Consider the following 15,380-nt stretch of genomic DNA (forward strand, 5'->3'; position numbering starts at 1 on the left):
TCATGAAACGTACAAACACATTCAAAGATGGAAGAGCAGAGACACAACAGAAGTGAAAAACAGAAGAGACAGAAAAGAAGGTGGGTCAAAAAATTGTTTTAATGATAAGCATGACATGTACCACCATCTCATTAAAAACAGACACCCAGGGGCGCCTGGGTGGCTCAGTCGTTAAGCGTATGCCTTCGGTCCAGGTTATGATCTCAGGGTCCTGGAATCGAGCCCCGCATAGGGCTCCCTGCTTGGCGGAAAGCCTGCTTCTCTCTCTCTCACTCCCCCTGCTTGTGTTCCCTCTCTCGCTGTCTCTCTCTGTCAAATAAATAAATAAAATCTTTAAAAAAAAAAAAAAACAGATGCACAAAGAATACCCTCCTTAAGCACTCACTCGCATTTATCTTGAGTTCCTGAAAATATCACCAGCAAAAATTTACCTCCAAAGCATGTATGAAGAATAAAGTAGAAAACGAGGCTCACTGGCCCAGAATTACTGGATTCCTTTTCTTTTCTTTTTTTTAGATTTTACTTGTTTATTTAAGAGAGAGAGAGAGAGAGAGAGAGCACGAGTGGGGGCGGGGCAGGGGAGGAGGGATAAGCAGACTCTCACCGAGCAGGGTGCCTGACTGGGGCTCGATCCCAGGACCTCGAGATCATGACCTGAGCCGAAGTCAGATGTTTGACTGAGCCACCAAGGTGCCCCCAGAATTACTGGATTCTTGGCAACTGGGCTATTCTCTCACTAATGAAGTGACTCAGTTCTGCATTCATGCCTCTGTGATGGAGAGCCCATTCCCGGACTCATCAAAATTATAAATCACTACTCTGTTATGAACCTTCAGTGTTCCTAGAGAACAGTCAAACCTGTAAATACCATAATTAGAGTGGTATAACTGGAGAATACCTGATTATATTAGATGAGATCTCTTGGCAATATTTTTGATTACAGAAAAAAGACATCACACAGAGGGCATGAAACACAGGAATTATGATTTTTTTGTTTTAAGTTATAAAATTTTCATAATGCCAGCCAAAGTGAGCACTTGAAAGACCTACCCACACAGCATTTTTATCCACTTGTTTTCAAATTCTATAAAGATGTCAGCTAGGAGAACTGCTCATATAGTTGTTCTTTAACAGAAAATGAGGGGAAAACAGCTCTAATTTCTCCATAAAAATAAAAATGAAAAAGGTTAAGTGGTCTAACCGACAGATATTACACAGTAGCATGATGCTTCTATCCTAGCATACATTTCAGAAATATTCTTAGGACTGCATTTACTTTACACTCACTTATCTTCATCCTCTAAAAAATAAAATGTTTCAAAATAAAAAAAACCTCATACCTCCAAGATTCACAATAGAAATCTGTAAACATGTTAAAGGAAAACAAACACATTATGGGTTTCCTGTATCATATAATTAATCTCCAATTACAAAAAATTAAAAAGATTCAAGAAAAGTCTAAAAAATGATGAACTCATAAAGCTACCCAGAGTGATAAAATTTCTAAGACCGCTGAAGAAACCTAGAAATAACCAATATACCTGCTTTGTATCACCCAGGGCACAGTCTTCTCATAAATAGTCCTGTTTCTGAGAGTGTCATTAAGGAATACTAAGCTAAAGAAAACACAGTACAGGCATTTCTAATTCCCAAGCTGAAATATACATTGTATATCCCAAGGCAACAGCAAGTTTTTCCTGGAATTCTTAAACTATAATTCTGTCATCCTACAAGCAATGTGCTTCATTTTAAGGTGTACATAATAAAGATAAATTACTTATGACTTTTTTGGAACCCTTCTATGGTGGGGGCGGGGGGTGTCAGGTAACTTCCCACTTCAAACTTGTCTGTCTTTCTTTCAACTGTTAGTGACAACACTTTCTGGCGCTTACCCATCGGTGTCTTTATGCTCAGGCAGGATGGGAGGCAAAGGTAACGGCGGTAACGTGGAGGTCACCAGAGCCACATGTTGTTGCTCCTTCTCCTTGGCTCCCAAGCTCGGTGTAAGTGGTTTGGTTTTCTCTTTAAGAGATACTGGTTCATCCTTTGTAGCAGCAGATTTACTCTCCTTTCCAACTCCGACTGCTTTCTTGGTGGCTTTATCTACAATCAAGTTATTGTCCACCTTTGTTACCTGAAGAGGTGGCTTCGTTTTTGCCTTGTCATTTTTTAAAGTTCCACCGCCTGAGGGAGAAGGTGCATGTTCCGTTCTCAGTTTCTTCACATCCTTCACATGGTTGGTTTGTGACGCGCCGGCCCCGGCCTCCGCGCTCCCCTTCGTAGGCGTAGAAGTGTTGGCAGCTTTAGCAGCTTTGGCAGCGGCCTCAGCAGCCTTCGCAGCCTCCGCAGCCTTCGCCGCCTCCGCAGCCCTCGCCGCCTCTGCAGCCCGGGCTTTCTTATTCTTGTTCAACTCGGCTGCCAGGCTGCTCTTCAGAGTTAGTGTGCTAGGAGAAATGCTAGAATGACGGCTTCTGGATCTAGACAATCTGTGCCTGCTACGGGATCTTGAATGCCTAGATGAATATGGGCTTCTGCTTCGGGATTTGGCAGAACGTCTGGTGGAAAATAATGAACATTTAGTCAGTAATTCAGAAAAGTTGAGTTTGAAATTTATAAAAACTGCGAACTCAAGCCTGTGAAATCAAACAGAAATTTATTTAATTTCAACATCATCATATAGTTTGTGGGGGGATTTTTTAAAAACAGAAAATGCTTTCAAGCAGATTATTGTCTGGTAGCTATAATTTTCCTGAAAAGAGACTGATTATCTTGATCTTGGTCTAGCCTATGAATGCTCAAAGGTGAGACTGGATGAAAGTAAATCTCTGTGAGGAGAAATACTATAAGGTTAGGAGAAAAAGTGTGACAAGGTGTCCCTGCTGTCTTGGAAAAGAGAAGTATGCAACAAGGACACACCAATGGTAGCAGTGGCAGGGTCAAGTCTGACCAATCATTCAACAGGGAGCCCATCTCTACACCTGAAGAGCATCCTTGCCCCACAAGTTCAGAAGTCAGTAGTGCTCTGTCCAAAGCAAGAGTGAAAAAGATAAATGCCTGTCACGAGACAGTAAATACAAAGAGCCTCTAAATTTTGGAAACTACTTAATGGTGACTGTGTAATTCACTTCCCAAAAATTACTGGAAACCACAAAAACTATCATATATTTAAAAGTATGGTGGCAACCAAAATTTCTATAAAACAAATGAAGCACAGCACCACGTGAAAGGAAGCTGAAGTTTTCAAATCCACACCTTATCAAAACTAAAAACAAATACCAGACAAAGGCACTATGATAGTACTTTGACATGTTTGCCATGTCTCATTTTAATGCTCACATCAACCCCAGTGAAGTACCTACAGTTTACAGATTAGAAATTTAATCTAAAATATTATGTCACGGAAAATCAATCCCATACTTATCGGTAGTTGTACTGGTAATTACCTTACTGCCACTACCCTCTTCCTCCAATCTTCTGCCCAACTCTGTGCCAAAGGAGGCTAATCTTAACAGACACATCTTCTGGGGCGCCTGGGTGGCTCAGTGGGTTAAGCGGCTGCCTTCGGCTCAGGTCATGATCTCAGGGTCGTTGAGTTTGAGCCCCACATTGGGTATGGAGCCTACTTAAAAAGATACTACAGGGGCGCCTGGGTGGCTCAGTCCTTAAGCGTCTGCCTTCGGCTCAGGTCATGGTCCCAGGGTCCTGGGATCGAGCCCCACATCGGGCTCCCTGATCAGTGGGAAGCCTGCTTCTCCCTCTCCCACTCCCCCTGCTTGTGTTCCCTCTCTCACTGTCTCTCTCTCTGTCCAATAAATAAATAAAATCTTAAAAAAAAAAAAAAGGCACAGTGAGGGGTATGGCCCGCATCCCCTTGGTCCAAGCCTGGGGTCACCTGCAGCCAGGCGGCTGCGAGGAAATGTTTTGTTAAATATAAAGTGGTAAATATCTTAGACAACTTTAGTTTAGTTTAGACAAGTTTAGTTGTCATTTTATGACAAAAATGTCATAAAATGAAATACTCAGCCACATTTTTTTTTAAACTGTTGGTACCCTTTATTTTTTTTTTTTTAAGATTTTTTTATTTATTCATTTGAGACAGAGAGAGAGAGAGAGCGCGCGCACATGAACAGGGGGAGAGGCAGAGGGAGAGGGAGAAGCAGGCTCCCCACAGAGCCAGGAGCCCAACGTGGGGCTTGAACCCAAGGCCCTGAGATCATGACCTGAGCCAAAGGCAGACACTTAACGACTGAGCCACCCAGGCGCCCCTCAGCCACATTTTTTATTTCTTCTCCCTTCAGACTCTTAGACCTCAAAACAAGTCTGACCATGCTTCTAGAGCAGCAGAAAGGTACAGAGCAGGAGGAAAGCAAAGAGACTATCATTTGTCATCAGAGGTAATAGCACAGAACTTTTGTTAAATTAACTTTCCCACACTAGCAAGATTCTGGTCACCGAATACATACAGACACATAAATTATATTTAACTGAGAGATTTATGACCAGTAAGTTTCACCTAAGAAAAGAGAGACAAATATATCAGGTAAAATCCCAACACTATTAACTCCTCTGGCCTATTAAATTAGAGAATCTGGAAAAGCATTATCAGCAAAAACTTAAAAGACATACCCTCCACTCTTCTCCAATTCCTCTGTTTCTCTTCAAAAGTTCCTTAACTTTTTAACTTCATGTCCTAGTAAACATGCATTCTCTCATGCATATTTACTAATAGTAAATATTTATTAATAAATGTCAATGATAGTTCATAACATGGTCTGGGAACCTAAAATTAAATATAATCACAAAATTCAAGTTTAGGTTATTTTTACTAATGACTAATTCTTCAGCCATACAAAGTTATAAGGATAAGAAAGAAGTGCATCTCTAAGACTATATAATGAATTATATCATGAAGTTTCAGTAAAAGAACTGAAATGGATTTGGTAGACAGCAAGTCCTCTTTTTTTTTTTTTCAAAGATTTTATTTATTTATTTGACACAGAGGGCGGGCATGAGTGAGAGTGGGGAGAGAGAGGGAGAGGGACAAGCAGACTCTGCACTGAGCAGATCTCAACTTGGGGCTCAATCTCACAACCCCAAGATCATGACCTGAGCCAAGACCAAGAGCTGATTGCCTAACCAACTGAGCCATCCAGGTGCCCCACAAGTCCTTCTTTTAAAGATAAGATTTTTCTTCTTTCTAAAAATGTTTTTTTCTAATATTTCTATACTGTAGAATCTGCAGTGAATACATATTAGCTGTTTATCTGTTTTTAATTTTTTTAAGCTTTTTTTTTTTAAGATTTTATTTATTTGTGAGAGAGAGAGCGCACGTACGTGCACAAGAAGGGGGAGCTGCAGGCAGAGGGAGAAGCAGGCTCCCTGCCGAGGAGGGATCCCATCGCGCGACTCGATCCCAGGGTCCTGGCATCATGATCCGAGCCGAAGGCAGACGTTCAACCAACTGAGCCACCCAGGCGTCCCAATGTTTTTATGAAATGATAGTATCTCTTTAAGAAGTTAAGAGAACTTTCTGTGTTTCTAAGGTTTCCAAATTCATATAACACAAAGCAGAACCACACTAAAAACTCAGTATCCTGAAACTCAACTGGTTAGTGCTCATTGTTAATTAGGTTAGTGTTCCTTAGAAAGAGAGCATGGTGTACTATTCACTCAACTGTATCACGCAATCTCTCCAAGAGTCTAGGTCTTCTGAAATGGTGCATAATTAGCAAACGCTGATTCGTAAAAATTTTACTATAATAAGATCTAATCTTTTATATAAAACAATACTGAACAGTGCTATCAGAAAGAACTTTCCGGAATGACAGTGTTCTATACATGTTGTGTCTGATACAGTAGCCACTATTTTCAACATTTTTTAGCCTAGTTTTTCTACCCTGCTCATTTCTTTTCTTTTTAATACGGGAATTTAATATATGATAAAGAGTATTTTGGGGTGCCTGGGTGCCTCAGTCGTTGGGCGTCTGCCTTCAGCTCAGGTCATGATCTCAGGGTCCTGGGATCGAACCCTGCATCAGGCTCCCCGCTTCGCAGGAAGCCTGCTTCTCCCTCTCCAACTCCCCCTGCTTGTGTTCCCTCTCTCGCTGTGTCTATCAAATAAATAAAATCTTTAAAAAAAAAAAAAGTATTTTAATTTTATTTTATTTGAGAGAGAGAGAAAGGGAATGAGCACACATGTGAGCGGGGGAAGGGGCAGGGGCAAAGGGAGATGGAAAGAGAAAATCTTAAACAGGCTCCACGCCCACTGTGAGCCCTTGGGCTGACATCAAAAGTCAGACACCCAATGGACTGAGCCATCCAGGCGCCACTAACCTGCTTATTTCATATGCTAATAGCAGTTATACCCATTTCAAAAACTTTTTGATTACCTTCCCCAAAAGGATATAAAAACGCTTCCCATGCAAGGATCATCCAACATATGCTAATCAATACATGTGATATACCACATCAACAAAATGAAGGATAAAAATCACATGATCATCTCAGTAGATGCAGAAAAAGCATTTGACAAAATTCAATATCCTTTCATGATAAAAACTAAACAAACTGAGTATAGAAGGAACATACCTCAAAATAAAGGCTTATACTCAGTGATGAAAAGCTTAAAGCTTTTCCTCTAAGATCAGGAACAAGACAATACCCACTCTTAACACTTTCATTCAACATAATACTAACCTGAGCAATTAGGCAAAAAAAAATTTTTTTTAAAAACAAGAGAAATTGGGGCTCCTGGGTGGCTCAAGTCGGTTAAGTGTCCGACTCTTGATTTTGGCTCAGGTCATGATCTCGGGGTCTTGGGATTGAGCCCTGCAACAACTCCCCAATCCATGGGGAGTCTGCTTGAGGATTTCCTTCCCTCTCCCTCTGCCCAACTCCCCCGGACCCCCCCCCCCCAGGTATGTGTGTGTGTGCGCACTCTCTCTCTCAAATAAATAAATAAATCTTAAAAAAAGAAGAAAAAAAGCATCAAAATCAGAAAGAGGTAAAATTTTCTGTTTGTAGAAAACCCTTCCAAAGATACCACTAAAAGGATGTTAGAATAAACAAATTCAATAAAGTTCCAGGATACAAAATCAACAGCTGATCCTGGAACAATGTAGGAGTTAGGAAAGCCCGAGACCTGTACAGCTGAAAATCCGCCTTTAACTTCTGACTCCCCAAAAACTTAACTACCAATAGCCTTCTGTTGACCTGATCCCTTAAAGGTAACATAAACAGTCAGTTAACATATATTTTGTATATTATATGTATTATATATTGTATTCTTTAAAAAAGCTACAAAAAAGAAAATGTTATTTAAAAAATCATAAAGAAAATACATTTACAGTACTATATGTCTATCTATCGAAAAAAAAATCTGTGTGTAAGTGGACCCATGTTGTTCAAACCTGTGTTCTTCAAGGGTCAATTGTGTTTCTATACACTAACAATAAACTATTGAAAAGAGAAAGAAAATAATCTTATTTATAACAGCATCAAAAAGAATAAAATACTTAGGAATAAATTTAATCAAGGAAGTGAAAGAACCTGATGAAAGAAACTGAAGAAGGCACAAATAAATGGAAAGATATTCTGGGCTAATGAAATACAAGAATTAGTACTGTTAAGATGTCCATACTATGCAAAACCATCTATAGAGTCAATGCCATCCCTATTAAAATTTCAATGGCATTTTTCACAGAAACAGAAAGAACAACCCGAAAATTCATATGGAACCACAAAAGACCCAGAATAGCCAAAGCAATTGGGAAAGAACAACAAATTTAGAGACATCACACTTCCTGATTTCAAATTGTATCACAAAGCTATAGTAATCAATATAGTATGGTATTGGCATTGGGAAAAAAAAAAAAGACAAATCAATGAAACACAGTATAGAACCCAGAAATAAATCCATATATATGTATATGGCCAATTAATTTTCAATAAAAGAGCCAAGAATATACAATGGGGAAAAGATAATCTCTTCATAAACGGTGTTGGGAAAACTGGATAGTCACATTAAAAAAAAAAAAGAAAGAAAGAAAATAAATTGGACCCCTATCTTATACTATACACAAAAATCAACTCAAAATGGATCAAAGACTTAAACCTAAGACCTGAAACCATAAAACTCCTAGAAGAAAACACAGAGGATAAGCTCCTTAACATGGGTTTTGGCAATGGTTTTCAGATTTGACACCAAAAACAAAACAAAGCAAAAATAAACAAGTGGCACTACATCAAACTAAAAAACTATGCTCTGCAAAGGAAACCATCAACAAAATGAAAAGGCAACCTATAGAACGGGAAGAAATAATTGCAAACCACAAATCTAGTAAGTAGTTAATATCCAAAATATGCAAGGAACTCCTACAACTCAAATAGCGAAAAAACAAAACACCCAATTAAAAAGTGGGCAAAGGACCTGAACAGACATTTTTTCAAAGAAGACATCCAAACAGCTAACAGGTATCTGAAAAGGTGCCCAACATCACTAATCATCAGGGAAATGAAATCCCAAAACTACAAAGATATCACCACACACCTGCTAGAATGTCTATCATCAAAAAGATAAGCAGTAACAAATGCTGGTGAGGATGTAGAGAAAAAAGAACCCCTGTGCACTGCTGGTGAGAATGGAAAGTGACAGAGCACTATGGAAAATAATATGGAGATTACTCTAGAAGTTAAAAATATAACTATGGGGCGCCTGGGTGGCTCAGTCGTTAAGCATATGCCTTCGGCTCAGGTCATGATCCCAGGGTCCTGTGATCGAGCCCCGCATTGGGCTCCCTGCTTGGCAGGAAGCCTGCTTCTCTCCCTCTCCCACTCCCCCTGCTCGTGTTCCCTCTCTTGCTGTGTCTCTCTCTGTCAAATAAATAAAATCTTTAAAAATATATATATATAACTACCAAATGATCCAGATAACCCACTTCTGGGTATATAAGCCAAAGGAAATGAAAAGTACTATCTCAAAGAGAATACCTGTACTCTCACATTCACTGCGGCACTATTCACAATAGCCAAGGAACAAAAACAACCTAAGTGTCCATCAACAGATAAATGGATACACAAAATGTGGTGAGTGTGTATGTGTGTGTAATGGAATATGATGCAGGCTTTAAAAAGGAAGGAAATTCTGCCATTTGTGACTATACAAATGAACCTGAAGAGCCTTATGCCATGTGAAATAAGCCAGAGAAAGACAAATATTGCATGGTATCACTTATGTGTAGAATCTTTTAAGTCAAACTCAGAGAGAGGATAGAAGGGTGATTTCCAGGAGCTAAAAGGGAAGGGGAAAAAGGGGGAAGCTGGTAAAAGGATACAAATTTTCATTTATAAGATTAATAAGGTGTGAGGATCTAAGTGTAACATGGTGACTACAGTTCATAATACTGTATAACTGAAATTAAAAAAAAAAAGAACTCTAACCTCCCCCCCCAAAAAAAGGAAATTTACGAGATGATGGATGTATTACTTAACTTGCTTATGGGAACCCTTTCACAATATACACATGTATCAAATCATCAAGTTGACACTTCAAATATATTAGAATTTTGTCAATTATATCTTAATAAAACTAGGAAAAAAATGCTTTCTAAACTGAAAAACAGTAAATAAAGTAGTAGCACTTTTTCAAAAGCCTTTCTCAATTATCCCTTTTGTTACCTTCTCAGTCAAAATTCTAAATATTCCTATATAATTTGCCATATATTGGTATTAGAACAGCTCAATTACCTTATTTTTCAATTAACTATTAACAGTACTATGGCAGCCTCTTAAATTCATCTCCCTGCTTCAGATCTTCCTTCACCCTAAGCCATACTTAATGCAAAATGAACACCTTCCTCTAACATCTACTCCTTGCAATTCTGTAATTTTAATTTCACCACTCCCCTCCACCTATTTACCCAGGCTAGAAATCTTCCCAGATTCCTGCTGCCCATACCACATCCCATCAACTGTCTCACTTTATCAGTTCTAACCTTACATTCCCTTACATCCACGCTTCTAAGCATGTTTCCTATTGCTGCTGTAACAAATTACCACAGATTTATAATGGCTTAACCACACAAATTTCTTATCTTACAGTTCTTGAAGGTTTAAATTCCAAAATCAGTCTCATTGGGCTAAAATCAACACATCACCAGGGCTTTGTTCCTTCTGCAGTCTCTTGGGAAAGTCTGTTTCCTTGCCTTTCTCAGCTTCTAAAGGTCCATGCTTGGCTCTCAGTCTTCCAACAATCTGGACCTCTGCTTCCCTGATCACATTTCCTCTTCCTCTGCTTCTATCCTCACACGGTCTTTTCTGACTCTGCTGACCCTCTTGCTTCCTTTTATAAAGATCCTTGTGATTACATGGCACCCACCTGTACAATCCAGGATAATCTCTCCATCTCAAGATCCCTCTTTTAATCAGACCTACAAAGTCCCTTTTGTCATGTAAGGTAACATATTCACAGGTTCACCGGGACATCTTTGGGTGGGCCATTATTTAGCCTAGCCCACCCTCCTATTTCTCAAGGCCCCTGTTGTGTTTCAGACCTCATTATCTCCCCTCATGGCTACTTTATCATCTTAAAAATCTTCATATCTAGTCTCTCCCTGCTCCAATTATTTCTACAGACACTATACCCGAATTAATCTTCACTGTTCAACAAATATTACATGTCCCAAATTCACTCACTTTCCTTCTCTTTTTAGTAGCTATTCCAAACCTTCACAAGCTATTCCAAACCCTTCTACCAAGTTAACAATTTCCAAAGGTCTTTTCTTAACATCACAGTTGACTTCTATTTTGCAGAAAAACAACACAAAACACAAAAATTATCAGACATGTCTCTTGCCTGCAAGCTTAATCTGTATCTCCATCTACCTCACATTTTACCTGAGGTGTTCCTCTTCCTACCCAAGGCTAACTCTTGTATAATGCTATCCATGCCATATCTCTAGATCATATTTCAAAGAGTCTGGGCCACAAATCAGCAGCACCGGCCTCATCTGGGACTTCGGCAGAAATGCTGTACCTCAGGCCCCAACCCAGACCTTCCGATTCAGAATCTGCATTTTAACAAGATCACCACTAAAGTTTGAGATGCACTATGCTAGGCTCCTCTAGGACTACTCAATTACTTGCGACTTCAACCCTTTGCTATCCATTTACTATTTCCCCTCAAGGATTAAATAATTCAAGTCCCTAAGATCTTTTAAAACAGACAAGAAGGGACGTCTGGGTGGCTCAACTGGTTAAGCGGCTGCCTTCGGCTCAGGTCATGATCCCAGGGTCCTGGGATCGAGCCCCACATCGGGCTCCATGCTCAGCGGGAAGTCTGCTTCTCCCTCTCCCACTCCCCCTACTTGTGTTCCCTCTCTCGCTGTCTCTCTCTGTCAAATAAATAAAATCTTAAAAAAAAAAAAGACAAGAAAAAACAAGCAAATAATGGTACTCTGAAATTTTATCTTTTTCTCTCCTTCCAATTACAGCCAAATTCTCATACACACACACCCCCACGTAGCCCTCAAACCACGGTAATTTGGCTTGTATCCTCACTGAAATTACTAAGGTGACCAATGACCTATCTTTGGGGTGGGGGGAAATATCAATACCTGTGATGACAATGCTGACCACACCCTTAAAAACACTTCCTAACTGCTTTTACTACTTTCTCTTTCCTGATTATTTTCTTACTTCTGTGCTCTCTCTCTCTCTTTTTTTTTTAAGATTTTATTTATTTATTCAACAGAGAGAGACACAGCGAGAGAGGGAACACAAGCAGGGGGAGTAGGACAGGGAGAAGCAGGCTTCCCCACAGAGGAGGGAGCCCGATGCGGGACTCGATTCCAGGACCATGGGATCATGACCTGAGCCAAAGGCAGACGCTTAACGACTGAGCCACCCAGGGGCTCCTCTCAGTGCTCTCTTAAGATTCCTCTTCTTCACTAAGAGTCCCACAAGAGTCTAATTATGCTATGAACGGTTTAAATTATCACCTAAACGTTGGTTACCCCACCAAGTCATCCTCCCCGCTCCCAATTATCCTACATGTAACTTCAACACAAGACAGATAAAACGATTAAGCTTCCTCTCCAAATCCACCCCTTTTCTTCTTAAAGATACCCTATTCTCAGGCAATGGCAGATTCCGAAATTCTGGAATAGCAAAGATCCGAAATCATTCTCCCTTTCCTTTCTTCTTCCACATCCAACTGATCTCCAAGTCCAGCCAATTTTACATCTTAAACATCTCGACAGTTTTCCAGGCTCTCTGTCCCCAAAGCTATTATTTCTCATTAGGTCCTACATCATCTCTCATTTGGCTCAGTGCAACAGTCTCCTCTCCGGGTTTCCCACCTCAAATCTCTATCCTTCCCAATTTACTCTCCCTACCATCACCTGAATCTTTCAGTTACCCCTCTACCAAAGCTCTTGACAGCCTTGCTCTGCATACAAAGACCTTGTCCAGCCAGCCCAAAACATACAAAGTGTCAGGCACAGGAAGCTGCTCTCACATTCCTCTTTTCACCTCTTATATCTGGCTAAGTAGAGGGATACTTCATATCATAGCACAATGTCTACCACACCTCTATCAAGCCTTCCCTCATTATGCCAGAGAGCTGGAGATGTTCCTCGTCCTATAATCCTACTATACTTTGTTCATATCTCATTAGAATAATATTTAGATAATCTGTCTTCCCCAAAGACTAAGATCACTGTACCTCCATAGTCCTGACTAGCACAAACCTGGCAAAGGTAGGTGATGCTCAATAAATATTTGTAGAATTAAGTACACTGTTGACAGTATTTCTACTGAATAGAATTCACTTTCCTTAGCCTAATATTAAGGTGCTGCATGACCTTCCTGGTTCTAACCGACCTTTCCTTATCAAGTTCTGATTCTGCCTAATAATATCATGCCTTTACTCCCACAGACTCACTTATTGAGAATATTCTCTTCCCACCATCTTCTATTGAAGTCCTATCCATCTTTCAAGAATGTAGCTCAAGAGTTCTTACTTATTCCTAAAGCTCCAAGTTCATTCAACTCCGAGAAGGCTCTCCCTTTCTGTGAACCCCCACTGGGCTTTATCTACATCTTTCTTAAGATCTTAACCATTCATAACTTTGTATTTTAAATATTTACCATGTTGTCTATTAGACTATATCCTCTTTGAGGAGCAGAAACTAGGTCTAATTCATTTTTTTATCACTCCACAGCCCTTAGCATAATACCACACAGATGGTAATCTTTTACTGAGTAAACAAACATACAGTAAACCTCACAGTTTACAAAACAGTTTTATCGATATTTTTCATTTGACTTGTTCTTCATAGCAACCAAGGTATACAGAAAAGAGATGAGGGAACTAAGAAGAGAGTTAAGAAATTTATTTAGAGTTCAAGAGCTATAAAGAGAGAGAGTCAATATGAAGATCAAGTCTTCTAATTCAAAGCCAGGCACTATTTTTTTTGCTACCACATCAAACTACATCCTTCCCCTCCGTTTATTTAATTTTTATCTGTCTTTAAGGATCAAGTTAAAGTCCCATCTCCTCTATTACCTCCCCATTTGCTAAAATCACATAACACTTGTGACATACTGCTTTGTATTTTATGTCTCTGTCTTTTAAAGACATAAATTGGATTATGCTATACTTTTGCCTAAAACTCTCCAATGGCTTCTCACTGCATTTAGAATAAAAATAGAAACCTTTATTGTGATCCCCAAGACCCAAACTGCCTCTCATCTTTACTACACCCTCCTTCACTCACTAGGCTCCAGCCACACTAGCCTCTTTTCTGTTCTTCAAGAAGTTATGCTTCTTTCCTGACTTGATGTCTTAGCAATACTGTTTTCCCTTCCTGGGATGCTTAGATCATCACATAGCTGGTCTTTCTTGTCATTCAGGGGTCTATTTATTTATCAACCCTATAGTGAGGCTCTCCCTCATCAGAAAGATAAATGAGCACATCATATACCCCTCTCTTCCCACCACTGTCTTGTTCATCACTATATCCCCAGTGCCTAGAACTATGTCTGGTGTGGAATAAGAAATCAAAAGATATGTATTGAATTGATGAATTAAAGAACAAAGAACATGTGTATCAACTACTTTTCTAAATGCTGCCCGCAAATACTAGCAGAATGCTTTGTATAATTGCTATCCAACTAATTAACTAATAGGCATAGGTCTACTGATAAAATTCTCCTTAAACTAAAAAGATTTAGGAGACAGAATAACCCTTATCTCATTAGTTTCTTCATATAAACATTGAGATAAATTTATTATTTTTATTAACAACCAAACATTTTACATCCATTATCCCACAGGGATTTAATGAGTGAAACTACTTTTTCTATTGTAAAACTATCTTCATTTCTTATTTTTAATAACTAGAGGGTCCTCCTGATTAGAAGAATATATAGTCACAGAAGAAATACAAATGGCCAGCAAAGAAATTTAAATGCTCCCTTCTCCACTAACCAGAAAAGGCAAAATAAAAGGATGGTAATAAATTTGCCATCAGAATGGCAAAAACTGGAATTTTGAAAATATCAATTATTCATAAGAATGTACAGAAATGGTCACTTACATAAATTATCAGAGGGAATATAAAATTGCAGACTTTTAAAAAGCAATTGGGCAATATCTATCAAATGCTTTCGATCTGCAATTTCACCTATAAGAACATACCCGGCAAAAACACTTCCGTAAGTGTCAAAAAGTTATTACACAGATATTCTTTAAAGGATTGGCTGTAATATAGAAAATATGAAAAAATAGTGCCCAACAACTGATAGTTAAAGCCTGAAACACTTCATTATTGGAATTCTATGTAGCCATTTGGAAAGATCTTCAAATCCTATTGCTAAACAAAATAAGCATGTAAAAAAAAAAATACGGCATAGTAACATTCTTAATGTTTATGTGTATGTATGTTTGTATATAAGCATATACACAGAAAAAGGATATACACCAACTACTGACATGGTAATATATTTGAAAATAGGAATGAAAAGAACATAAAGGGTAGCTTTCACATCTTGCTGTGTATGCTTCTGTACTGTTTTCAAGCATCTACTATATAACTTTTAAATACAGAGTACAGGTTTAAAAAAAGGTAACACAATTTCATTGTAGAGAACTGAAAAATACAGAAAAGTTTAAAAATAAACACTAACAGAACTTGCCTATGGTTCTGGTGTAGTTTGTATGTCCTTGATTGCTATTCTGTTATTCCCAAATAAATCCACTTTTGCTAGTAAAAATAAATTAATTAAAACAACAACAACAACAACAACAACAACAGGGGGTCCTGGCTGGCTCAGTCAGTAAAGCATGCAACTCTTGATCTTGGGGTCATGAGTTCAAGCCC

The 15,380-nt window shown here is 39.0% G+C and overlaps 1 protein-coding gene across 4 annotated transcripts in view; it reads right to left on the reverse strand.

The window, feature by feature from the left end:
• Nucleotides 1–15,380, reverse strand: part of CDK13 (cyclin dependent kinase 13) — a 119,897-nt gene that overhangs the window by 89,904 nt on the left and 14,613 nt on the right. For all 4 annotated transcript variants that reach the window (XM_036069647.2, XM_036069645.2, XM_036069646.2 and 1 more), the window contains exon 2: nt 1,893–2,555. In XM_036069647.2, coding sequence (XP_035925540.1) covers nt 1,893–2,555 — 663 coding nt within the window. The remainder of the gene's footprint in view (nt 1–1,892; nt 2,556–15,380) is intronic.

This window comes from Halichoerus grypus, chromosome 12 (assembly GCF_964656455.1).
Source record: "Halichoerus grypus chromosome 12, mHalGry1.hap1.1, whole genome shotgun sequence".
NCBI lineage: Eukaryota > Metazoa > Chordata > Mammalia > Carnivora > Phocidae > Halichoerus > Halichoerus grypus.